The sequence below is a fragment of the Panulirus ornatus genome, chromosome 46, assembly GCF_036320965.1.
Source record: "Panulirus ornatus isolate Po-2019 chromosome 46, ASM3632096v1, whole genome shotgun sequence".
NCBI classification, from domain to species: domain Eukaryota; kingdom Metazoa; phylum Arthropoda; class Malacostraca; order Decapoda; family Palinuridae; genus Panulirus; species Panulirus ornatus.
This window is the reverse complement of record NC_092269.1, coordinates 1,836,179-1,863,444: the sequence shown is the minus strand read 5'-3', so window position 1 is coordinate 1,863,444 and position 27,266 is coordinate 1,836,179. Positions and strand designations below refer to the sequence as shown.

General features: G+C 38.1%; 2 protein-coding genes across 5 annotated transcripts in view; one reads left to right on the top strand and one right to left on the bottom strand.

Annotated features, from left to right (window-relative positions):
* Positions 1-3,397: 3,397 nt before the first annotated feature.
* LOC139763048 (acidic mammalian chitinase-like) overlaps positions 3,398-27,266 on the top strand; it is a 57,103-nt gene continuing 33,234 nt past the window's right edge. For 3 of the 4 annotated variants that reach the window (XM_071688612.1, XM_071688613.1, XM_071688610.1), the window contains exons 1-8: positions 3,399-3,683; positions 4,466-4,667; positions 5,962-6,071; positions 7,385-7,538; positions 8,476-8,567; positions 8,982-9,197; positions 10,888-11,089; positions 14,210-14,358. In XM_071688612.1, the coding sequence (XP_071544713.1) occupies positions 5,983-6,071; positions 7,385-7,538; positions 8,476-8,567; positions 8,982-9,197; positions 10,888-11,089; positions 14,210-14,338 (882 nt within the window). In that variant the 5' untranslated portion in view covers positions 3,399-3,683; positions 4,466-4,667; positions 5,962-5,982 and the 3' untranslated portion in view covers positions 14,339-14,358. Of the gene's footprint in view, positions 3,684-4,465; positions 4,668-5,961; positions 6,072-7,384; positions 7,539-8,475; positions 8,568-8,981; positions 9,198-10,887; positions 11,090-14,209; positions 15,790-27,266 lie in introns of those variants that run through there. The other variant, XM_071688609.1, reaches the window with a different exon arrangement.
* LOC139763386 (uncharacterized) overlaps positions 15,241-27,266 on the bottom strand; it is a 46,800-nt gene continuing 34,774 nt past the window's right edge. Inside the window, exons 23-28 of the mRNA XM_071689398.1 lie at positions 23,015-23,210; positions 22,379-22,547; positions 20,509-20,624; positions 19,083-19,119; positions 18,374-18,595; positions 15,241-17,096 (exon numbers count right to left, since the gene is read on the bottom strand). Coding sequence (XP_071545499.1) covers positions 16,902-17,096; positions 18,374-18,595; positions 19,083-19,119; positions 20,509-20,624; positions 22,379-22,547; positions 23,015-23,210 — 935 coding nt within the window. The 3' untranslated portion in view covers positions 15,241-16,901. The remainder of the gene's footprint in view (positions 17,097-18,373; positions 18,596-19,082; positions 19,120-20,508; positions 20,625-22,378; positions 22,548-23,014; positions 23,211-27,266) is intronic.

The following is a 27,266-nucleotide window of genomic DNA, read 5'->3' as shown; positions in this document are numbered from 1 at the left end:
ACTTTCTTCTTCCACACACTTTACCAAACTCAGTCACCAGCTTCTGCAGTTTCTCACATGAATCAGCCACCAGCGCTGTATCATCAGCGAACAACAACTGACTCACTTCCCAGGCTCTCTCATCCCCAACAGACTTCATACTTGCCCCTCTTTCCAGGACTCTTGCATTCACCTCCCTAACAACCCCATCCATAAACAAATTAAACAACCATGGAGACATCACACACCCCTGCCGCAAACCTACATTCACTGAGAACCAATCACTTTCCTCTCTTCCTACACGTACACATGCCTTACATCCTCGATAAAAACTTTTCACTGCTTCTAACAACTTGCCTCCCACACCATATATTCTTAATACCTTCCACAGAGCATCTCTATCAACTCTATCATATGCCTTCTCCAGATCCATAAATGCTACATACAAATCCATTTGCTTTTCTAAGTATTTCTCACATACATTCTTCAAAGCAAACACCTGATCCACACATCCTCTACCACTTCTGAAATGGTTGGTAAGGTTATTTAATGTATGTATGACTCATGGTGAGGTGCCTGAGGATTGGCGGAATGCGTGCATAGTGCCATTGTACAAAGGCAAAGGGGATAAGAGTGAGTGCTCAAATTACAGAGGTATAAGTTTGTTGAGTATTCCTGGTAAATTATATGGGAGGGTATTGATTGAGAGGGTGAAGGCATGTACAGAGCATCAGATTGGGGAAGAGCAGTGCGGTTTCAGAAGATATATATATATATATATATATATATATATATATATATATATATATATATATATATATATATATATACACACACACACAAAGCCCCTTTCCTCTGCTTGTCATGTATTCATATGTCAGTCGGTTTTAAATTATCTCTCGCTGTTGATTTCCCTGGAGCCTAGGGTAAAAAATTATGTGTCAGAGTGAATGAAAGTGTCGACGCAACAGAGGCGCCCTGCCTGCCGGATCCTCTGGGACTTTCGTTATAATGACACCTTAGGTGTAAACACCGGACGCTCGTTTATGATCCTAATTCTAATGTACGTTCCTCTGCAGAGGTTCCTCGGCTGGTGCGTGTTTCATTAATTTTCGTTATGTGTTCACACATGTGCGTATACTGTCTGTATGAGGCTCGTGCAGCGCTCAGGGAGTTGGCTACGTACACCAGTCGGGACCACAGATCATAAAAGTGTTGTGAGGGCGTCTGAGTGGAGTAAGAGCAGGGCAATTTAGTAAGTGTTTGGTGTCCTGTTTTTTATATTTACATTGTGGACATAATGCGTCTTGGATATGTTGACACAGTGTCTGTACTGCTGTAGTGGGTGGGTGCACACACACACACACACACACACACACACACACACACACACACACACACACACACACACACACATATGTAGATATTCATACTTGCCTTCACCCATTTCTGTCGCTTCCCCGCCCCACAGGAAACAGCATCGCTATCCCCCGCTTCTGCGAGGTAGCGCCAGGAAAACAGACAAAAAGGCCCCATTCGTTCACACTCAGTCTCTAGCTGTCATGTGTAATGTACCGAAATCACACCTCCATATCCACATCCAGGCCCCACAGACCTTTCAATGGTTTACCCCAGACGTTTTACACGCTCTGGTTCAGTCCATTGACAGCACGTCGACCCCGGTATACCACCGTTCCAATTCACTCTTTTCATAAAATACATGTGTGAGAGCGTAAAAAAATTTGTCATGCACGAAGAGACATTCCTTTGTGTTAAACATACGCATGAGGTCATGAGCTGAATGTCTTTACTTCGTTTGGAGCAGCAAGATATGTCTCCCTCCTCATCATGCCTTCCTAGCCTACCTCAGGCTGGTCATAAAGCATCGATACCTGCTTCATTGATGGCGCGATCCGTTCATTCATTCATTCAGGAAGGAAGGATTATATATATTTTCATTCATGAATCTGCCACGAGCCGTTATAATGATGGAAACAGGTGATGGAGACGAACCCGATGATAATTGTTATGACTTGGTAAGGTTCCCAATGGTACTGAAGAAGTTGTTGTCGTACTCAAGGGTTTAAGTCATCGTACATAAAGAGATAGAGTTGTCTTACTCCTTAGCTGCATTGAGACATCCAGAATACTGCAAGAAGAAACTTAGTGCAAAGATTTCAGCAAGGGGTGAAAGCAAACAACGAACACCACAACACAAATTTATCAACGATGCGAGTATAGTGAAATACAGTGGACACCATGAAGTAACCGTGATATAACCATGTTCTGTACCACATCATATATTACAGCATCATGTAGTGACTGGGATAGCCAACATTACTTACATCATACGCACTTTATGTCTATCGTTTAAATGTCATTCTAATGTTATGGTAAAGAAAAAAAATAGACCAGTGTAGAGATGGGCTACGCCCTAATACTGTGCTAATACTGTATGAAGAGAAAGTTTATGCAACACCATAAGCTTTAAGAATTTGCAACGTGAAGACTAGAGTAACATTCCAGACATTTATATGGACGTAAGGGAACCAATACCACCTATGACGACTCATTGAAATATTCAAAACAATTGAATTTTCGCTCAAAGCACAGATTAACTTACCATTTTTGGGTTTGTAAATTACTACTGTACTAGAATTGTATCTCGTATGTGTTATTGAATCAAGGACCAAGGCTCGACATATATATGACTGTAGGGATAATCTGAGGTTCAGTGTTTCATCAGAGGCTAAATGCACTTCAAGAATTGTTATCTGAAGTGTACAACAGAACCATACACACGCCATCAGCAGTTGGGGCCCTACGAGTGTAGAACTCTTCTGGTACTTTAAAACAAGTGTTCAAAAATAGGTATTCACCTGATATCTTTATCCACGAGAGTCTGATTGGCAGAGGATGAGGTCAAGTAGGAGTTTAATGACCTTACATCTGTATGATAATCTTTATACTGTAGTCCATCCGTCAAAAACATACATACATTGAAAACAAGAGGTGCGAGCTTATCACACGATCTCTGTATGCTTCTCTGTTATCTAAAACTATGTTGAAAAAAGTTTTTTGGCTTTCATGTTCCACTACCGTAATTTTACCTCTGAAACAATATGTTTGATATTTTGCGTTCTATTTCCATGAAGCGAAACGGGAGTACGGCAGTGGAGACATTCCTCGGGTTAATTTCATGTCATTTATTTTCGTGAATGATTTTAAGGAAATCTTCAAATTTCCTCTTCTTTTGCTGCTTTTGTTGTTCATTGTTACATTAAGAATTTTCATTCTGATGCCTTTATATCCCTTTGGAGTGTTCCTGTCGTGGATACCGTCATAAAAGAAAGTAAATCCGGAATTTAAAGGGAAAAAAACAGTTGCGGAAACACCACCATCGGATCGCATCCACGAACGCGGTGTTTATCAACATGAATTTTGACATTTGCTCATCGTCACATGACTGTAGGATAAAGGAAGACAAGGCTGATGGAGATCATACTCAGCCAAGATGAGGATCCTTCTAGAAACATTACCAGAACAGATGAGGCGGGACAGGAGAAGTGTGGTGGTGTGTGTGGCGTTGCTGTGGACTGTGGTGGTTGTGTGGGTCTGGCGCTGCTTCTGTGATGGTATACCAACACCCAAACACGTTATCATACAGAATCATCAAAATCATCGCCACCTCCAGCCACTAAAGGGTTAGTGAACATGAATCTAATTGATCCGTGAAGAATAGGGAAAACGACGAGCCATAGTGATATCTTACTGTAGTAAAATGAATGACGTACGAAGATCCAAGTTTTGTTATATTAGAAATTTTAAGTAAAGTGTATGCATAAAGGATGCTCATTAGGTTTATTGATTTTACTGATGCATTAATTGTCTAGATTAGCTCCACATCACTGTTATCTCTAAATGTTAGTCTTTATTCTTGGTTTATATTCTTCACTGTTAGTGCAGTGTTTAGAAAATTCAGTGAGAGTTGCAGAAAATTATATTGTTTTGAACTAGATGAACTAAGGCTTTAGAAATATATTGAGGAGCACATGAAATCCTTGACCTTTAGCGGAAATGATAGTTGAAATTTACCAACATAAAACTTGTCGGCTGCTGGGAATTGCATGGCCATTCAATATGTCGTATGTTGGTTGGCATCTGGTGCCGTGTTGGTGGTGCTCATTTATGGATGTGACTGGTGTATTTCATCTAGAATATGAAATTTAAGGTAAATCTTGACAGCCACAGTGATTGAATGAGGTGTTCGTACGTGCTGTGTATTACTGTTGTCTGATTTTGCATTGATTAGCCTAACATTTTTCGTGGTTTACTTCAGTTTCATGATTTGATACTGGTATAGTTCATTGAAAATCAAAGTAGATATTGGTCCCTAGGTAATGGTAGGTTTTAATAGGTTCTTTAAATAGAGTTATTTACCTGATTTCATAAGTACCATACTAATAAGGACAAAATTTATTTTCAGCACATGAGTTCCCCATGAATAACAGCAGACATGTAGATGGAAGCAAAAACTGGTTTGCTATTTCTCATTACCTGGCAGTGGAAGCACTGAAACCCACCTGACTATAAAAAAGATTGATCCAACCCTTTGTACACATATCATTATTTCCAAGGCCAGAATTGAAAATGATACCATTGTCCCATTGGATGAAGGAGATTTCAAGGTACTGTAAAGATTGCTGCTTCCCATACTTTAATGTATACATGTATATCTTAACAAAATATCAAATGCTGCAAAATATTAAGATAATTCTTTGCTGAATTCTTTGCTGGAAGGGTAAGTGAATAACTTTGATTTCTTGAATGAGACTCTGCTGTTAGGAAAATAAACATACATTGGCTATGAAATAACAGATTTTGGTGTTAATCACTTTCTGCAGTAATAAGTGTGCTACTTTAGTGTTCAGTACTGATGATGTTATATACAGGATTTTACCCATAAAGTATAGAGCCACAAAATCTTGTTTCACAGGTTATTGGGTTATTGAAAATTCAAAAAGAATATCAAGCCATTGAATGATGGGTAGTTCAAAAACAAGGAATATCAGTAATATTGACCATAGTTGTTTCTGTAAAGACATTTATAGCTAATGCTCTAGCAGGGTTGCACTTGCACTCAACTTATGGTTGGTATGTTAACATTTGTTGAAACATCTTTGTCTTTTCTCCACCTCTACGAATGACTAGAGATACAAGAAGACTTTCCTAGAGTCATCAGTTCAATATCTGCCAAATCATCATTAATATCATTAGCGCTTTAAAGATCATCATTGATTTGCTCAGAGGACAATGAGCATGCACACTAGTTTTACTTTCCCCCTTTGTCTTACATGGCTTATGACACTCAGGAGTTTTTACCAGTGCTAGATGTTGCTTGTGACATAAGGCATCTCTCTGTACTGATAAAATGTGCCTGCCAGTTGGAATGAGAGTGGAAAGAGGCAATCCATACAAATACATCTCTTGTACCAACACTGTCAGCTGTAAAAATTTGGAAAGTGATTTACACTTTGTGTGCTGCAAAGTTTGTATATAGTTGATCATGTATTTTGAGACCCTTGTTCTTTGTATCATTTTGTTGTTTTTCATGTATTGATCTTTGTAGTGTATTACTTTATCATTAAAGAATAATGAATATGTTCATGTGCAGTATTCACATGTGGTGGACTGAAAATCCGCTGTAAATATGTGTATGTGAGAAATACTTAGTAAAGCTGTAAATATATACCACTTATGAATATTTTCCAATTCATAAAATTGATGAGAGGAAAAATGTTATTATTTTTTATGGTGATTTTCCAGAAAAAAAAAGCAAATGTGATTTTTATTTGCAGTCCCCCTGCTTCCACCCCTTTTAGTCACCTTTTTCAACATGCAGTGAATACGTAGGAAGTATTCATTTTCCCGTATCCCTAGGGATAAAATATCATAATTTGATATTTGTTTATTTTCTGTCAGGTGTATGCAGAAGTAGTGGCTATGAAGAAGCAAAATCCAAGCCTTCAGGTCCTCTTGAGCATTACTAGTGGTTTTTCTTCCCTTGTTGAAGATCCCAGAGGAGTAGCTATGTAAGTTGTAGTGTTTATCTCTCTGCTTTTATGAAAAGTGGAGCATAAACACTTAGAGAGTACAGACAGTGCAGAGTACCATTAGATAGGATTTTCTGATATATGATAATCTATCTATCTTTCTGTATCTCTCATAGCTGTTCCATTCTGAAATTCCTTCAAGGGGTTGGCCACAGCAATAGAGTCTTCATAACTGGTGAACTCTAGTACTGCTTCTTAGCCTCTATGCCTCACCCTTAACAGGCCACTAGCAGATGGCAAGTCTAGCACTACTTCTGCCTAATGTCCCTACTGACAACTTCTACCTAATATTTCCACCTAATGCTCCTGCCTACTGCTTCTTGCCAAAAGGCAAGGCTTGTACATAGTGCTCAGCACAGGAAGATCTAGTTATGAAGAATGAGCTCTGTGAGTTAAGCATGGTCAAGTGTTATGTGTGACAGAGAGACTGCATGTTTGTGGACAGAATGCCTGTGGTCCACATGTGGATGAAGCAGGAAGAAAAGACAGCTACCTGGGTCAGAAGAACGCAGCTTGACAACCACTGAAGTGCTGGCTGACTACGCAGATGTCACTATCCCTCCTAATACCCAGGCGGATAATATTGATAATATTCCTCCCTGGTCCTTGGCTGCTTACCAGCTACTACTTCCAATATATGATAAAGCTCCATTTATTTGTGCAAATGGTAATTTGGAACTTCTTAGCGAAGATTAGATTTATTTTACCATTTGAAGTAACATTCTTTAATCAAAACAGAAGCAACATTCTTTGTTCACAGCGAAAAGTGTATTGCACTTGATCTTCATGTAAGCCATTAAAACTATATTTCCTGTACTGAGGCAAGTGGATTGCTTAACAGTGGCTAAGTTTCTCTTATCGTTCATCTTTATGGATGTATTTTTGCAATTTTTCATCACAGAACAGTATTAGAGTTTTTTTACTTTTGTGCAGGTGTTATTAGTGCTAGCAATTTATTCAGATTGATTAACTTATATATTGTTTAGAAAAAAAATGATGATTAGAATGCTTGATAGTGAAAAATTGAAACTACAACTTAACACTGAGGGGACACTAGGGTAGGGGTTTATCTCAGCATTTTATGCACACTAGTTCACTTGGAAATGTACTGATGTATAAGTCCTAAAACAAGTTGATTTAAACTGTTAGTACTTTACTGTACTGAATAGATCCTGACTCTTCAGTAACAAGCCCTGCATGTGGAAAGTAACTGATTTGTATATTAGACAGGTGTAGTTTTTTATTTTACAATAAGTGACATGACGCTTTTTTTTTTTTTTCATTTCATGTAGTTTTGCATACAATGCTCATAAATTCCTAATCACCCATGGATTTGATGGCCTTGATTTGGATTGGGAGTTCCCAGCATGGCCACCTTGGAAGAAAAACCCAAAGGAGAAGGAAAGGTTTAACTATCTTGTTCTTCAGCTCAACAATGCCCTCAAGGTATGCTAACACTTTCTTTCAAAAAAGAAGTATAACTTTTTTATATGATTCTGAAAATCTGTTTATTTGTCTTTCTATTTTCTCTAAATTTGTTTCCTTTCTATATTAGAAATATCAATTGCACAGCCAGCCTCACTGTCAAAACTTAGTCTAATCACCTACTTTTCCTTAATTTTCCATGTTCTACTTACATGACTTTTAGGGATCAAATCCTGTTTACAAGATCAGTCACAGATTAATGGTATATTTATAATGTTAACACATATTGAGAAGCTATTGTTGTTCATTTGTTCTTTGTCATGTTGTAGTTGGACATATGGGGAGTCTATTTAAGGCTAACATTCATCAGCCTGTTTACCTTGTGCAAAGCTATCAAATAAACCATAATATTAAGGAAAGTTACAAAGAAGAGATGAAGAGTATTTTGTGAGTATACAGTGCAATAATATTATCAATGCGCAGAGAACTGAAGTGTTATTCTAAAAACTTGTGGACCAAATTAGTATTGATATGATGGGGAAAACATACTTTCTGAGTGTGGCAGGTGAAGATAAACTTGTTAAGTGCACTGGAAGTTAGATTAATGTATATATGCTTAGAAAATTAGAAAAATGTAATCTTCAGCAAAGTCCAGGTCCCGAGCATTCCATATTTTTTATGTCTTTTTAACTTTGTATTGGATGTGGAAACTGTCGAATAAATCTTGAAAGTGTGAATGAGTTAAGTGGATTGGTTTTTAGGTAATGTCGTTGTCTATGTTTTGGTTACATTGATTTGATATTTCATTAGGCCTGAAATAAGAGAGTAATTTTTTAGTGACACTGCAGAACAGTTGTTTCTGTACAGCCCTGTTAGATTATATAGATACAACTAATACAATTTGGTATATGAGTGGGAATAAAGGATTTTTTTATTATTATGTATTGCGTACTTCCAGTTAGCATCTCACCCACCACTCATGCTAACTGTTGCTGTTGGAGGATCTCAAGACATCATTGACAGTTCATATGAAATTGATCAACTTGCCAAGTGAGTGTGTTGTCTGATTATTGTTTAGGGATATTAGTATAATACATTAGTGCTGAATTATATGCTGATTATAAGGAACAATTTTGTTGTAAAGGACATTAGAATGTCTAAGGGCTCAGGGCTTCATAGCATGTGTTTTGAATCAAAGATATCAGGGTTTAGTATTATATTTAGTGACTCTTCACCTACAATGACTGTTTAAGTAGATATTTTGAGATGAAATAAAACATACCAGGTCACTGCCCACCAGTCTAAACACCCACCTGGTTGACACTTAAAGAAACTTAGGGTGAAGAAGTCCCATAATTCCTCTTGACAGTGATATGTACTACATAGTTTTTTCATAATGATTTGTAACTCCTTTTCAGGTTGTATAAGAAATGTTAATAAGAAATTTATTTCACATTGTTTCAGATATGTTGATTTTGTTTCTGTTATGGGATACAATTACCACAAATTTGAACCATACATGCCCTTCACTGGTCATAATGCTCCACTAACTAAATCCAGATATGAGGAAGGTTATTTTTCTACACTGAATATCCACTGGGTTACCCAGTATTGGATGAAGAGAGGAATGCCAAAAGATAAGCTCATCATTGGGATACCCACTTTTGGACGCAGTTGGAAGTAAGACATAACACATTAAATTTGATCTCTCCATTGCTGCTACTCTGTAAGGATCCATACAGTTTTTATTGCTAATATTGATTATTGAGAAATTAGAGGTCTTTTATGTTCATATGATTTGTACAATAACTGGATGTGAGTGAATGAGGCTTTTTTCATTTGTCCCTGTCATAACTTTGCTAATGTGGGAAATGGTGAATAAATATAAGAGAAAAAAATATGAAGAATTATTTTAGTAATGTAAGAGTGATCAGGGCCTGAACATGCAGGAGGGTGAAAGATGTGCAAGGAATAGAGTGAATTGGAACGATGTGGTATACTGGGGTCGACGTGCTGTCAATGGATTGAACCAGGGCATGTGAAGTGTCTGGGGTAAACCATGGAAAGTTCTGTGGGGCCTGATGTGGAAAGGGAGCTGTGGTTTTGTTACATTATACATGAGAGCTAGAGACTTGAGTGTGAACGAATGTGGCCTTTGTTGTCTTTTCCTAGCGCTACCTCGCGTGCATGAGGGGGAGGGGGTTGTTATTTCATGTGTGGCGGGGTGGCGATGGGAATGAATAAGGGCAGATAGTATAAATTATGTACATGTGTATATATGTATATGTCTGTGTGTATATATATATATCATACCATACCATTCGCCATTTCCCGCGTTAGCAAGTTAGCGTTAAGAACAGAGGACTGGGGAATATCTTCACCTGGCCCCCTTCTCTGTTCCTTCTTTTGGAAAATTAAAAAATATATATATATATATATATATATATATATACGTTGAGATGTATAGGTATGTATATGTGTGTGTGTGTGGACGTGTATGTATATACATGTGTATGTGGGTGGGTTGGGCCATTCTTTCGTCTGTTTTCTTGTGCTACCTCGCTAATGCGGGAGACAGCGACAAAGTATAATATTTTAGTAATGATGATATGTTAATATATGATTACTTACTTCCTGCCCCAGGAGTCCCTTCTATATAAATGGGTATGTTTGAACGAATGGTAGTTCCAACGGTATTATATGGTTGCCAGGCATGGCTTATAGATGGGGTTGTACAGAGAAGGGTGGGTGTGTTGGAAATGAAATTTTTGAGGACAGTATGTGGTGTGAGGTGGTTTGATCGAGCAAGTAATGGAAAGGTGAGAGAGATGTGTGGAAATAAAGAGAGTGTGGTTGAGAGAGCTGTAGAAGGTGTAATGAAAGGGTTTGTACATGTGGAGAGAATGAGTGAGGAAAGATTGATAGAGATGATATATGTTTTAGAGGTGAAGGGAACAAGGAGAAGCAGGAGACCAAATTGGAGGTGGAAAGATGGAGTGAAAAAGATTTTGAACAGTCGGGGCCTGAACATACAGGAGGGTGAAAGGCGTGCAAAGAATAGAGTGAATTGGAATGATGGTGGTATACCAGGGTCGACGTACTGTCAGTAGATTGAACTAGGGCATGTGAAGCATCTGGGGTAAACCATGGAAAGTTTTGTGGGGCCTGGATGTGGAAAGGGAGCTGTGGTTTCGGTGCATTACACATGACAGCTAGAGACTGAGTGTAAAAGAATGTGGCCTTTGTTGTCTTTTCCTAGCACTACATCATTGCATTTATTTAAGGGCAACCTGCCTTTTGTTCTTTACTTATATTGTATTTTTGTATTTATAGTTTTCCAGGTATTGTTTATGCACATTTGATTCTGCAGGTTGCTTACCAGTGAATGGCACAATGTTGGGGCTCCAGCAGTTGATGAAGGCATGTTCAGTGGAAAACTGACATATACCGAGGCATGCATCTTTGTGAAGGAAGGAGCCACATATTACTTTGATGATGAAAGTAAAGTCCCATATGCTGTAAGGGAGAGAGACTGGATTTCTTATGAGAATGCTGTCAGCATCAAAGATAAGGTATTTGTATTTCTTTGAACTTTTTAGTATAATTCATTTTTCTGGAAGAGGAGAATTATAGAGTTGTATGGCTTCATATCCAAAGAAAACATGACATTCCTCCTTCTGCATGCCTTACACACACACACACACACACACACACACACAGAGTCCATGGGTAGGTTTGTGAAGGAGTTAAATGCTGGTGTCTTTAAGGAAAAGTCAGGCCTACAGTATTCTCAGGTGGGAGGCTAGTTGCTGTTTGCAAATGATACAGCTTTGGTGGCAGATTCCAGATGCTTGTGTTAGAGTTTGGCATAGTATGTGAAAAGAGGAAGTGAACCAAAGGTCAGTAGAGGGATGAGATGGGATGGTTAGAGAGTAAGTTTCAATAAGGAGAACCTGGAAGAAGTGAAGTGTTTTAGATACCTGGGACTAACCATGGCAGCTGATAAAGACGAGGGCTGAAGTGGGTCACAAGGTGGTAGATGGGGCAAAAGTCTTGGGTGCACAAAGGACTTTGCAAAAGGAAGGATTTGTCTGTAAGGGCAAAGATGAGCATGTTTGAATGTATACTAGCCGTGAGAGTGTTTTATAGGTCTTGAATACAAAGGAAAGGATGGGGTTGGATGTGTTGAAAATGAGATACGTGTGGTGTGAGAAAGATTGATCAAGTAAGGCATGACAGTTTCAGAGATAGGTGTAGTAGTAAGTGCAGTCAGATTAAGAGGGCTGCCCATGGTGTGCTGAAATAGATTGGTCATATGGAGAGGATGGATGGAGATCAAAAAAGATATATTTTAGAGGTGGAAGGAGGGAATGAGAAGAAAGGGGGCAGTGAGGATGGATTTTAGGTACCTAGGCCTGAAGTTAGGGTAGGTGAGAGTTTCATATTGGATAGAATGGGTTGGTTGGATTTGGTATAAAGGGGGAGATGATATGCTGTCACTGGGCTGAACCAGGGCAGATGAAGTGGTGAAGATAAACAATGGAGTGGTTCATAGGGTTTGGTTGTGGATGGGGGCTATGGTATATGTATATTATAAATGAATAGATGTATTCAAATAAGGGATTTGTTTGTTTATTCTTGATTTGCTTCGTTAAGCCAGCAGTATTATGGTAAACAGAAAGGGATGGTTCCATTGATGTGATAGGCAGGAGAGTTAATAATACTTTGTTGTTTCGTTCAAGATACAAAGAGAAGAGGTAATTCACATAATAGGTGGACAGACACAGAGTGAATCGATTGTCGTGGATATTTCAGGTGAGAAAGCCAGAAATATACTTAATTGTGTACAATGCAACCCCCTTGAGGGAGTTCCTTAGGAGAATGAGAATCAGATATATAGATAGATAGAATAGATAGCAATGGAGCTGTTTTATGTGTGAGGGTGGAGAAGAGAATGATTTTAGCCTCAGTATCCAAGGTGAAAAAAATTGTACATATGTATTAGCAGCCTCAGTGTAGGTTGAAGAAGTATGTGAACTTTTTTTTCATAGTATCCAACATGCAATGGGAAAAACCATACCCAAAGTATGGCCTTTGATGAAAGGTAAGATATTTGGTACAAGAAGAAAGAATACAGGAAAGATTGATTTGAGCTCCTCAGGTAATTGTAGACCCAACTCTTAAAGATGGATAAGTTATAGAAATAGGAAAACAAATAACTGAAAAGAATTCCACAGCTTAGCCATAGGAGGAAAGAAGGATCTGCCATAAAGGTTGAGCCTCATGCAGCTGGTGTCCACATAGAAGATATAGCAATCAGCAGCCAAACATTTGCTGTAATTCCAGTTTATGGATGCTGTTGTTCATACAGGTTGCTCACAAGAACAGTGTCCAAAATGATACCGATAGAACAGAGAGAAGCAAGGGGTGATTGAAAAGATAGGATAGCAGAAATGTTAATGAGACATAAGTTTTTTCTGTTTTAATTAAGACTGCATAAAATGCATACAATAGTCAGTCTCCCCACTTCTTCATGAAATAGTCCTTTGCCTTTACTTTGAGTATATCATTAGCAGGCAACATGCATTCATGATGCATTCTATTCTAGCCCATAGTTAATCACAGACCACATTTGGCACAAGATGTACTCTGGAAATTTTCCAGATACACTGATATTACAATTATTTGCAGTTTTATTTGATTTTTGTAAACTGCAACAACTTCAATCACCCCCATGAATTTAAAAATCGTGAGGAAGACATTTAATTTCTTGAGGTCAGTTGGGTTTGTGCATTTGAACCTGGCAGCTAGTACTGCATGTTTCTCTCACTCACTACCAGAGGGATTTGCAGATGTTTTCCTTATGTCTGAGCTTGGCATTTAAGCAGTGTCCTGCAACTAGGAGCATTAACTTCTGTCAAGGTGATTCTCAGACAATACGCTGAAAATTCTTCATAAACTTGATGCTGGAGTTGGGGCTTCTACAGCTGGAGAATAAGGTGGCTTAGGAATGTGCCTTACAAGATTGTATGCACATATTATATCCATTTTTAAGATTTCTCTGATACTGACGAGCAATATACAGTGTGTTATATGGGCCTCCAGTCTTTAACTCTGTATTTGTATTGAGAACCATTGAACTGAATGAAATTCACAAAACTTAGTATTGTGCTATTATTAGGTCTTTCTCCCACAAATAATCGCAACATCACTGTCTGTTTGTCTTTTTATTGTTATATCATGTGCTGTTCCTGTATTTAGTGCTGGATGGCTCATTTCAATAAGGTTTTTCCCTAATATTTTCTGTTGTGAACTACCTCTCTGCTTACAGATACTATAATAAAGGCACATTTGGAAAATGCAAGGTTCTTCCAACAGATCTATGCTTCTAGGTTGGGCAGTCAGATGAGAAAATCACAAATTATATGCTGTAGAATACAAAATGTATGAAAAAATTAGGATCTCCTTAAAAAGTATGTAAAAGTAGAAGTAGGATATTAAGAAAAGAAAGGGAAATGTAGAAGTGTGGAGTAACCGATAGAGGAGTATTGAATTTGAATTATTTAGAAAGGAATATCTTGAAATAGGATTTTCTGCTTTTGATAAAAGGATACTGAAATTGTTTTTTGCCTTTCACATCTGTTAGCATGAACTGAGAAATGGGCATTTCTCAAAGTTGATTATCTTTTTAGGCACAGTGGATCCTTGATGCTGGTGTTGCAGGAGTGATGATTTGGAATCTTAACAGTGATGACTGGGCTGGACTCTGTGCTGGAAAGGCATTCGAACTCCACAACATCATCAAGGATATTATTCATTAGACACATCTTGGGACTTGAAAGTAAGGCAAAAGTTATTGGAAAGTATTTATATATTATTCTCTGTGTACTGTACGTGTGAAAATGAGATATTATTACATTCCAATATGAAATTAGTTTCCCCTAGAATGAATTGAATTATGTATATCCGCTATACCATTTTTTATTGTGTAATAGGGTGGCTCATGGAGTTACCTAGAGATTCAAACTTTTGGCATTTCACAACACTTATTTTAATTCTTTGAGGTTTAAGAACTTGCTTATATTTCCATAAAAGTGGGCAAGCAACAATGCAAAATAAAAAAAAGTAAATAAAAAAAAGAATTATATAGATACATTATTACTTACTCGATCAAACCACCTCACACTACATATTGTCCTCAAACATCTCATTTCCAGCACATCCACCCTCCTCCGCACAACTCTATCCATAGCCCACGCCTTGCAACCATATAACATTGTTGGAACCACTATTCCTTCAAACATACCCATTTTTGCTTTCCGAGATAATGTTCTCGACTTCCACACATTCTTCAATGCTCCCAGAATTTTTGCCCCCTCCCCCATCCTATGATTCACTTTTCTTTATCAAATCAATAATAGGTCTATCTCTAATTAAGTCAGTTCTATGTGATAATAGTTAATGCTGGAAACACCTTAAGGATGCTTGAGGAACTCTTTGAGATCAAATGCAGCTGAGATGTTTTACATATGGGAGTTGTATGAATGGAGACATTGGGCTTACTTTTGATGAATCACCTTAGGTTGCAGAGTGAAAAAGTAAGTGTGGAATTTCATATTTCATGTTTAGCACACTGTTCATAGTTGGAGGATGTGTATTTCCTAATTCACCACATGGAATTGGGAATCGATTTCATTGAAAATAGGGCAAAAGGAAACAAATAAACATTAAATTTTTATTCAGTCTACAAAATATACAGCAAATGTAGTTAGCTATCTAAGTATGGTACTGCAGCTCAAGGAAATTTAAAGAAATTACAAAAAAAGTATTTAAAACAGTTTTGATAGTGTTAAACAGCAGATCCTCATTACTTCAAACATCTTGTGCAGAAGGGCTTGGTAAAATGAAAAAAACTCTAAGTTGTACTAAGCCTGAGATAATGATTAACATGTGTACTGTACTGTGTTGTACAGTAGACTCAGTTATCCGTGTTTAACTCACAGTTGCTTGCTATCTTTCAGACAAGCAACTGTAGGTATTCTTCACAAAATATACGAAAGAATTATTGTACAACTTTACAAGCATTAGTTTTTCATTGTTTATGCTTTGTAGCAAGAGATGAAGGCTTGTGTTTTGTTAAAGTCCTTCACAAGTTATCAACACTTTATACTTGATTAAAGAAACAAAAAGAAGATTGAAAGTATATTACCAATGATACTGATGACTCCATTGCATTGAATATCAAATGAATTAAGTACTGTACCCCAGTTAATGGTGTTTTATAAGGCCTATATATTTTCTAGATAAAATAGTATTTATATTCTTACATGATTTCATAAAGGAAATTCACACAGAATTTGGTCTATTTATCTATCTTTCTATATCTCTGATGCCTGTTCACACCTGGAACTCCCCCAAGAGGGTGGCCACGACAACAGAGTCTCCATAACTAGTGAACTCCAGAGCTGCTTCTTAGCTTTTAGTGCCTCATCCTTAACAGGCCACTGGCAGAGGCCAACTCTAATGCAGTGTTTGCAAAGGCTCCTACGTAATGTGGTATTTTCACCAATATGTTTTAGTAGTGTGAAGATAAAGCAGTAGTAGCATAAGGTAAAGATCCAAGAGGGGAGAATTTGTTTTTTACACATCAAATTCCATTGTCCTTAATTAAAGTTTTTTTTTTTAATTTGTGCATATATGAAGTTTGCTGTACATGCATTCAGTACTGGTCTTGATTATGGTGTCAGTAAAATGAATTGGCTTTGTAATTCACACCTAGTGGTCATACAGAATAGTTTTGCCAATGCTCTGATAATCAGTCTTATTCAAGTTACTTCTCATAAAAACCAATACAGTATCAGCACTTGCTCTTGCCTTCATACTACTTGTTCAAAGTAACCCATTATAACTGTCAGTGATGACAGTTTAAAAAGATTGCATTTAAAATTTACACAATTGCCATTTCCTGCATTCATTCACATCCATTCTAGCTCTAGTTGGCTAGAGGAATGTTGTTAGGTAACAGCTTCCTCAAAAGATGTTTGTAAGAAAACTAGGTTCTACTATTTTCTGAAAAACTAATGTAACAGAACTCACGAGTATCAAGCTGAATATGTCCCGCAGGCATTTAGGTATAATCATTCTTTAAATATCCATGAAGAATGAAGTAAAGCTAAAATAAATAAATAAATCATCTACACCAGTGCACTTTCCTTATCAAAAATAAATTATCACAGTTTTATTGGAATTTGATTACCAAGTGTCTGATTTGCATGCAAAGCTTAATTTCATTTGATACTCTATAATAAGTATTCCTAAATGTTTTGAATATAAAATTGGCTGGTCTTACAAATATTTAAAATGCAAATGTGTGGCAATTAAGTTTCATAGAACAGCTTTACCTGAAAGCTTAACAGTTAGAATCTTCTGGTCTTCCAGCACGGTTAACTTAAGCTGACCAGAAAATTTCCCAGTTTTCCGAGGCTTGAAGTAAACGGGAACACTAACATAATGGCCAGGCTTAATTCTAAACTGTGTATGACGAACCACAAAAGGACCCTGACTAACTTCTGCTTTCACCTGAAATTATATAAACAAAAATAAATAACAAGGATAAAACAAGATGTTTATATATAAATTAATTTGCATTATGCATTAAAGGCCAATAAAAAAAGGGTAGCACATCAACATTTTGGTTCTATCTATCTATATTGCTGATGCCTGTTCTCACCAGGAACTCCCTCAAGGGAGTGGTCATGGCAATAGTCTCCATAACTAGTGAACTCCAGTGTTGCTTCTTAGCCTTTAATGCCTTCCCTCAACAGGCCACTGCCAGAGGGCAACTCTAGTGCATCTTTTCATCAGAAAGTCAGTAAATTAATTGAAACATTAGCTGAATGAATAACACAATACATAGGTTTAAATCATGTATGTTATGCAATGGCTAAATGCTTGCTCTAATAGGAATAAATATTTTCTTAAAGGAATTAATACTTCCTTGTAGGAAGGAAGGAGAGAGGCAAGTAAAAGGAAAGGAATTAGAGGTAATAATGGAAAAACAGCCATCATTCACTAATGAAGTGCCTTTATGACTAATTATTTAAAATTATGTCTCATCAACATGTATGGCCATTAGCTGCAATGCACTTAAGACTTTGTATCAGACCCCAGAAAGGTGCTGTAGTGCATATATATAACCAAAGAAAAGAATTAATTGTTGGATGAATGTCCAGTCCCTTTCTCTTAATGTCAGTTTTTGCATTAGTGTTAAAAGTCAGTAAAGAATTTAAAGTTTACTCAGTAAATCCATACAAGTACAATAAATTGCTATAAAAAATCATTGATCTTGGACTGTGTGTTAAAATTTCTTTATTTATTATCAAGAAGCAATAAAAGCAAGATATTAAGCTGCAGGTATTAAAGTTAAGCTATCATAATTAAATCCATTCCCAGTTCCATGAGTTTTCATATGCTGGTTTTGGATATGGTCAGAAACCAGGCTGGGGATGCAGTTATAGTTAAATATATGAATTGTTTGTTGGATATGGATTTTTTTTATCCATATCTTACCCTTGTAGGGGTTCTGAGAGCATTTAGTTTCTGCTTTGCCTTTGGGTTGTAGCTGATATGAGGAGAGACTATCATGTATGCATCATATGTCATGCCTAGTTCTATTGTTATTTTGTTGGGAGGGAGGGTTTTATTGAATCATGTGATGTGCAGGTGTATGATTCATGTTTTTCTAGTATTAGTAAGTCAACTAAAGATTTTTGAGGGTATTCTATTTATTCAGATGTGTAAGAATCATTAATCAAAAAGTGTTAAATACTAGTGCTAATCTAGTAATGTATACTCACAGCATGAATTACACTGTCGAGGTTTCTCAGCTGGACTTTCACATAATTTTCTCTTGTTGATGCTGTATCTGGGAAACTGACATTATCCGACACTAACTGCACCATGCTTTGGACGCTGCTCATCAGGCTATTCTCATTACTACTCTGATTGTGGCTGGTTCTGGTGACACTGTTGCTCACTGTGGTCACACTGGTTGTTATGGATGTGCTGCAGAAACAAGACTGACATCAGGATATGTTTAATAGCATCTAGTAGGTTGTACTTGGCAGGCAGCCAACAAACCAGAACTACCTGCCTAGGTATCTGGAGGATTAATGAAGGCTGCATAGTGAGCCAAAACTTCAGTGACCGTCAAGTTGCATTCCTGTGACCCAAGTCGCTGTCTTTTATTTCTGCCTCACCCTCATATGGACTACTAGCATTATGTCCACAAACATACATCTTTCCTTGTCATACATAACACCTGACAAAGCTCATTCTTCTTAAGTCTAGATTTTCCTGCTGTTGAGCACTATATGCAAACCTTGCGTTTTGACAAAAATGGTAGGAACAATAGATAGAAGTAGTAGGTAGGCACACTTAGGCAGGAGTATTAAATAGAAACATTAGGTAGAAGGAGTAGGTAGGAATATTAGGCAGGATTATTAGGTAGATGTAGTCAGTAGGAACATTTGTTAGAAGCCTCTACAAAGACTGCATCATAGTTACCCTAAGCCACTGGCCTGTTAAGGTGAGGCAATAATGGCTAAGAAGTGGTACTGGAGCTCACAGTTATGGAGACTCTATTGCCATGGCCACCCCCTTGAGGGAGTTGCAAGTGGGAACAGGTGTCAGAGATAAAGATAGCATCTACAAAACTCAGTGATGATACATTAAAAGTTTACTCAGTAAAACTTTACTAGCATCTATATAATCAATGATGATACAATAAAGGTTTAACATAGCATCTGCATAGCTGTCATGCAATAATGCCCGAAACCACAGCTCCCTTTCCACATCCAGGCCCCACACAACTTTCCATGGTTTACCCCAGACGCTTCACATGCCCTAGTTCAATCCACTGACAGCACGTCAACCCTGGTATACCACATCAATCCAATTCACTCTATTCCTTGCCCTCCTTTCACCCTCCTGCATGTGCAGGCCCCAATCACACAAAATCTTTTTCACTCCATCTTTCCACCTCCAATTTGGTCTCCCACTTCTCCTCGTTCCCTCCACCTCCGACACATATATCCTCTTGGTCAATCTTTCCTCACTTATTCTCTCCATGTGCCCAAACCATTTCAAAACACCCTCTTCTGCTCTCTCAACCACGCTCTTTTTATTTCCACACATCTCTCTTACCCTTACATTACTTACTCGATCAAACCACCTCACTTCACAAATTGTCCTCAAACATCTCATTTCCAGCACATCCACCCTCCTGCGCACAACTCTATCCTAGCCCACGCCTCGCAACCATACAACATTGTTGGAACCACTATTCCTTCAAACATACCCATTTTTGCTTTCCGAGATAATGTTCTCGACTTCCACACATTCTTCAAGGCTCCCAGGATTTTCGCCCCCTCCCCCACCCTGTGATTCACTTCCGCTTCCATGGTTCCATCCGCTGCCAGATCCACTCCCAGATATCTAAAACACTTTACTTCCTCCAGTTTTTCTCCATTCAAACTTACCTCCCAATTGACTTGACCCTCAACCCTACTGTACCTAATAACCTTGCTCTTATTCACATTTACTCTCAGCTTTCTTCTTTCACACACTTTACCAAACTCAGAAAATACCCTTCATATATTTTCTAAGCAACCAACAGCTCAATCTCCAAAATGCAAAATTATGTAATGGGCTAGGTCTCAACATCAGTATGTGAATTTGAGTTGTTCACATATATTTGTATATCAAGAAAAATATCATTTGTTTAAAAAGAAGTGGATAAAGCAGAAAGTTCAAAAACCATAGCTATCATTCTTTTCTTTACATGCATGTAGGCATGCCGTTCTTATATATGCAATATTTCACTCTTTTTCCCTTCCAATTCTCAGGTGATTTATAAAAACATCAAATTTTGTCATTCATTTGCTTTCTTCTTAATCATTTCAAACACTTTTTTTTTTCCTTCTGTCCTTACCTTTCCCCAAGAGCAGTGATGTCTGCAACTGAGTTAATAGTATCCTCAGCATCTAAGCATGCAAACACAGTACTTGAGGCATCATCACTGCTTTGACGTTCTCCATACAACCGAACCTGAAACACGATATTTTCTACAACCTGGAATATGAGATTTTATACATCTAAATTTACTAGGGGGGGCTTCTTTTTTATGTACGTTATACATAACTAGAGAGTGGGAGCGAACAAATGAGACTGCTCTTTGTCTGTTCCTTGTGCTACCATGCTAAAGCAGGAAAGGGTAAACAAGTATGAAAAAGCATTAAGTTCATCCACACAAGTTTTCATATGAAACAGGTAATTCCCCAAACATAAGCAGGATACGTAATGCACCCCTCTCAAACTACTAGACACTGATATCCCTCTACAGTTTACTGTGGTAATAACAGCAGTGATCAGTAAATATGCCACAGGATTGCATATCCTGATTTACATGTAAGAATACATAGTGAAAAGAGAGAAGCAGTACAATGAAAAGAAGGTTTAAGAAAGTTAGTTGAACAAAGAGAAATTGGATGAAGCTAGATTTTTTAAATAGCAGTAATGAATGGAAGGTAAGGAATGTAAACTATAAAGTCTAGATTAAGAGAAATGTAATAATTAATGCATATAACTAAAAGGAAGGCAAAAGATCATTTTGGGAGAAGGATGAAAGAAAAGTATGAGAGAATAACTCATTAATTAGAAAGGATGTACACTTGTGCCAAAAAGAAGTCTGTGTGAAAAGTGAGGAAACACCAGGCAAGCCTGGGAGTCTTCTTTTATATAGTTTTATGGGATGAAGTTTATGAAAGGTGAAGAGAGTAGTTTAGAGAACTAAGAGGAATAACTATAAGACATATAGTAATCAATAAAACAGGATTAGAGATGAGGGGAGTGTAGAATAGGTGAGGGGACAGGAAGACAGTACATGGGATGAGGGGAGTGTAGAATAGGTGAGGGGACAGGAAGACAGTACATGGGAGAAAATAAGACCAATGATACTTGCAGTGGTTGTTCTCCAGTCCTAATTTTCAGTGTATCAAAATATCTAAATCCAAGTGATACATATTTAAGATTTCCTCCAATATGGTTCCCATATTATTTATGTGAAGTGTCTGCAATACAATTGTTTATAAAAAAAATCATTATGATACAAACAAAGGACCAACTTTAAATGAAAGAAAACTTGAGGCACTTTAATTAAATGACATGCATGAAGCCAAAATATCATTTTGAAATACCTAAGCAGCATAGCTGGTATGGATAATGGCCTAGAAGAGACAAAAGTAATAAAGTGAAGGGACAGGAAGCAGATGTACTGAAAAGGTGTTACTGGAAGATTGCATCCACAAATGAATGTTAAGGGAAAAGAGACTTTGGGAATCTAGGAAAAAAAATGTGGGTTTAAGCCTTAAGATGTATCACAACTACATATCTAATTTCAGATATTGTCAAAAGTAAAATATTCACAGTAAATCCAAATCTATGTATAGAAGGGGGACAAAGAAGTGATACATTAATATAGCCAGAAGAATGCTAACCATAGTGAAAAATGTGTAAAATATATCAATGAAAACTGAAAGCAAGAGCCAAGAATTCATTCCAGTTAACAATCTAGATCTTGCCTTTGATTTTCACTTCAACCTTTTACCCATAGCCAAGTAAATTCAGACAGTAGAGAATGATTTCCCATTCAGCAGGTGCAAGGTAATGAATGAAGGGTGAAGCATGATGTGGAATGAAGAAGGAAGTAAGAAAGCTTGTAATTTATGTGCTGATGAGATTCAGTGTGTCAAATCTAGTATGATAAAGTCAGAAGTGATATGATAATTCTAAAATCTGAACACCTGAATCCTAGAGCATGAATTGAAGAAGATGGTTGAATCTTCAGGTTGTGGAGGAAGACTATCCTCCTCACTCTGCACCTCCTTCTCTCCAGTGTACATAACACCCCAATTAATCTTCAGCAGATCAGGGTCATTGATGCGCCGCATTTTCACTTCTTTGTTCTTAAGCCTGTTAAAAGAATTGACTTGCAAGTAATAACATTCCAGTCACAACCCTACTAAAACATACTTTAGGATGTTATGTAAAACCTGTATATGGTATGGAAATACATGTTTGAATTAGCCTCTTGAACTACAAATTCATTTTCACTCCAAAAACATAATGCTGTATCAGTATGTACATATTTTCTCCTTGACTCACCTACTACAATACAGGCCTTTTGAAAATTGGCAGGTATGCTTACAGTACCTCAAAACGTCGGCAGCACCCTAGGTGCTTTTTAGTAAAACCACGACAAAAAGTTTTTAAACTTCTGTTGCAAATGAAATTTCTGATTTACTTTTCTTAATATGTTGTTTAAAATGCTGTACTGAGACACTTCTTATCTCAAATATAATCTAAATTTGTTAATTCAAAAAATATTTTCATGCACACTCAGCACTCTTAATACCAAAGAAATATATATGATTTCTCACCTACGGAACCTTCTTCGGAGTATCTCATCACCAAATATGACCAGTAATACTCCCACACAGCCAGGGGTCTTGGCCAAGATATGAGAAGTCCCATTTGCCACAAGGAACACATCTCTGTTTTCTTTGGGTGCTATGACAAATTCAGAGGGTTGTACAGAGATGTCGGCAGAAGGCAACAGCTCTGAACATTGCTCATCTATGAAAGAATTGAAACTGTCTCTTATCAACTTGTCATTAGCATTAATTATGGAAAACCACAGTTTGAAGTTACTGGTAAGGTGACACTGGCAGAGTTAAATAAACTTTTGAAGTTGGAGGAAATTGGAGATTTAGGCTGGAACTAATTTACAATTCTCATTCATTTGCCTCATTTACTTTATCTTGCTCATCTCAGAAAATATTGTCATGAAAATGAGAATTCTAGGGACAAAAAGAAGTTGACTAAAAAAAGATACGTCATATAATATTATTGTTTTTTAGTTGATCGCTGTTTCCCACATTAGCAAGATAGTGCTAAGAAACAGACAAAGAAAGACAAACCATTGACATACACATGTATATACATATACATGCATACATGTACATATATGCTTCAGTGAACAACAACTGACTCACTTCCCAGGCCCTCTCATCCGTAACGGACTGCATACTCGCCCCCTCTCGCCCCCCTTTTGCATTTACTTCCTTAACCATCCCATCCATAAACAAATGAAACAACCATGGGGACATCACACACCCCTGCCACACATCAACATTCATTGGAAGCCAATCACTCTCCTCTCTTCCTACTCGGACACATGCCTTACATCCTTAGTAAAAACTTTTCACTGCTTCTAGCAACTTACCTCCCACGCCATATACTCTTAAGACCTTTTGCAAAGCATCTCTATCAACCCTATCATATGCCTTCTCCAGATCCATAAATGCTACATACAAATCCATCTGTTTTTCTAAATATTTCTCACACTCATTCTTATAAGCATATAATAATATATAGAGAGAATGTTGGGGTGAAAAGAGTGGTGAAAGTAAGTGAGCTTGGGAAGGAGACTTGTGTGAGGAAGTACCAGGAGAGACTGAGTACAGAATGGAAAAAGGTGAGAACAATGGACGTAAGGGGAGTGGGGGAGGAATGGGATGTATTTAGGGAAGCAGTGATGGCTTGCACAAAAGATGCTTGTGGCATGAGAAGTGTGGGAGGTGGGCAGATTAGAAAGGGTAGTGAGTGGTGGGATGAAGTAAGAGTATTAGTGAAAGAGAAGAGAGAGGCTTTTGGATGATTTTTGCAGGGAAATAATGAAAATGAATGGGAGATGTATAAAAGAAAGAGGCAGGTCAAGAGAAAGGTGCAAGAGGCGAAAAAGAGGGCAAATGAGAGTTGGAGTGAGAGAGTATCATTAGATTTTAGGGAGAATATAAAGATGTTTTGGAAGGAGGTAAATGAAGTGCGGAAGACAAGGGAACAAATGGGAACTTCAGTAAAGGGGGCTAATGGGGAGGTGATAACAAGTAGTGGTGATGTGAGAAGATGGAGTGAGTATTTTGAAGGTTTGTTGAATGTGTTTGATGACAGAGTGGCAGATATAGACGTTTTGGTCTAGGGGGTGTGCAAAGTGAGAGGGTTAGGGAAAATGATTTGGTAAACAGAGAAGAGGTAGTAAAAGCTTTGCAGAAGATGAAAGCTGGCAAGGCAGCGGGTTTGGATGGTATTGCAGAGGAATTTATTAAAAAAGGGGGTGACTGTATTGTTGACTGGTTGGTAAGGTTATTTAATGTGTGTGTAGCTCATGGTGAGGTGCCTGAGGATTGGCGGAATGCTTGCATAGTGCCATCGTACAAAGGCAAAGGGGATAAAAGTGAGTGCTCAAATTACAGAGGTATAAGTTTGTTGAGTATTCCTGGGAAATTATATGGGAGGGTATTGATTGAGAGGGTGAAGGCATGTACAAAGCATCAGATTGGGGAAGAGCAGTGTGGTTTCAGAAGTGGTAGAGGATGTGTGGATCAGGTGTGTGCTTTGAAGAATGTATGTGAGAAATACTTAGAAAAGCAAATGGATTTGTATGTAGCATTTATGGATCTGGAGAAGGCATATGATAGAGTTGATAGTGATGCTCTGTGGAAGGTATTAAGAATATATGGTGTGGGAGGCAAGTTGTTAGAAGCAATGAAAAGTTTTTATTGAGGATGTAAGGCATGTGTATGTGTAGGAAGAGAGGAAAGTGGTTGGTTCTCAGTGAATATAGGTTTGCGGCAGGGGTGTGTGATATCTCCATGGTTGTTTAATTTGTTTATGGATGGGGTTGTTAGGGAGGTGAATGCAAGAGTTTTGGAAAGAGGGGCAAGTATGCAGTCTGTTGTGGATGAGAGAGCTTGGGAAGTGAGTCAGTTGTTGTTTGCTGATGATACAGCGCTGGTAGCTGATTCGTGTGAGAAACTGCAGAAGCTGGTGACTGAGTTTGGTAAAGTGTGTGAAAGAAGAAAGCTGAGAGTAAATGTGAATAAGAGCGAGGTTATTAGGTACAGTAGGGTTGAGGGACAAGTCACTTGGAAGGTAAGTTTGAATGGAGAAAAACTGGAGGAAGTGAAGTATTTTAGATATCTGGGAGTGGATTTGGCAGCAGATGGAACCATGGAAGTGGAAGTGAATTATAGGATGGTCGAGGTGGCGAAAGTTCTGGGAGCGTTGAAGAATGTGTGGAGGTTGAGAACATTGTCTCGGAAAGCAAAAATGGGTATGTCTGAAGGAATAGTGGTTCCAACAATGTTACATGGTTGCGAGGCGTGGGCTATAGATAGAGTTGTGCGGAGGAGGATGGATGTGCTGGAAATGAGATGTTTGAGGACAATATGTGGTGTGAGGTGGTTTGATCGAGTAAGTAATAATAGGGTAAGAGAGATGTGTGGTAATAAAAAGAGTGTGGTTGAGAGAGCAGAAGAGGTTGTTTTGAAATGGTTTGGTCACATGGAGAGAATGAGTGAGGAAAGATTGACCAAGAGGATATATTGTCAGGGGTGGAGGGAACGAGAAGTGGGAGACCAAATTGGAGTTGGAAGGATGGAGTGAAAAAGATTTTGAGTGATCAGGGCCTGAACATGCAGGAGGGTGAAAGGCGTGCAAGGAATAGAGTGAATTGGAATGATGTGGTATACCAGGGTTGACGTGCTGTCAATGGATTGAACCAGGGCATGTGAAGCATGTGGGGTAAACCATGGAAAGTCCTGTGGGGCCTGGATGTGGAAAGGGAGCTGTGGTTTCGGTGCATTATTGCATGACAGCTAGAGATTGAGTGCGAACGAATGAGGCCTTTGTTGTCTTTTCCTAGCGCTACCTCACACACAAGAGGGGGTGGGGGTTGTTATTTCATGTGTGGCGGGGTGGCGATGGGAATGAATAAAGGCAGACAGTATGAATTATGTACATGTGTATATATATGTATATGTCTGTGTGTGTATATATATATGTATATGTTGAGATGTGCGCAGGAGGATGGATGTGCTGGAAATGAGATGTTTAAGGACAATGTGTGGTGTGAGGTGGTTTGATCGAGTGAGTAACGTAAGGGTAAGAGAGATGTGTGGAAATAAAAAGAGCGTGGTTGAGAGAGCAGAAGAGGGTGTTTTGAAGTGGTTTGGGCACATGGAGAGGATGAGTGAGGAAAGATTGACCAAGAGGATATATGTGTCGGAGGTGGAGGGAACAAGGAGAAGAGGGAGACCAAATTGGAGGTGGAAAGATGGAGTGAAAAAGATTTTGTGTGATCGGGGCCTGAACATGCAGGAGGGTGAAAGGAGGGCAAGGAATAGAGTGGATTGGAGCGATGTGGTATACCGGGGTTGACGTGCTGTCAGTGGATTGAATCAGGGCATGTGAGGCATCTGGGGTAAACCATGGAAAGCTGTGTAGGTATGTATATTTGCGTGTGTGGACGTATGTATATACATGTGTATGGGGGGGGGGCCATTTCTTTCGTCTGTTTCCTTGCGCTACCTCGCAAACGCGGGAGACAGCGACAAAGTATAATAAAAAAAAATATAAAATGTTGAGATGTATAGCTATGTATATTTGCGTGTGTGGGTGTGTATGTATGTACATGTGTATGTGGGTGGGTTGGGCCATTCTTTCGTCTGTTTCCTTGCGCTACCTCACTAACGCGGGAGACAGAGACAAAGCAAAATAAAAAGAATAAAATAGAATAATAAAATATCCAAAAATGCATCAAAATGCAATGTCTTTTTTGTATTACAGATA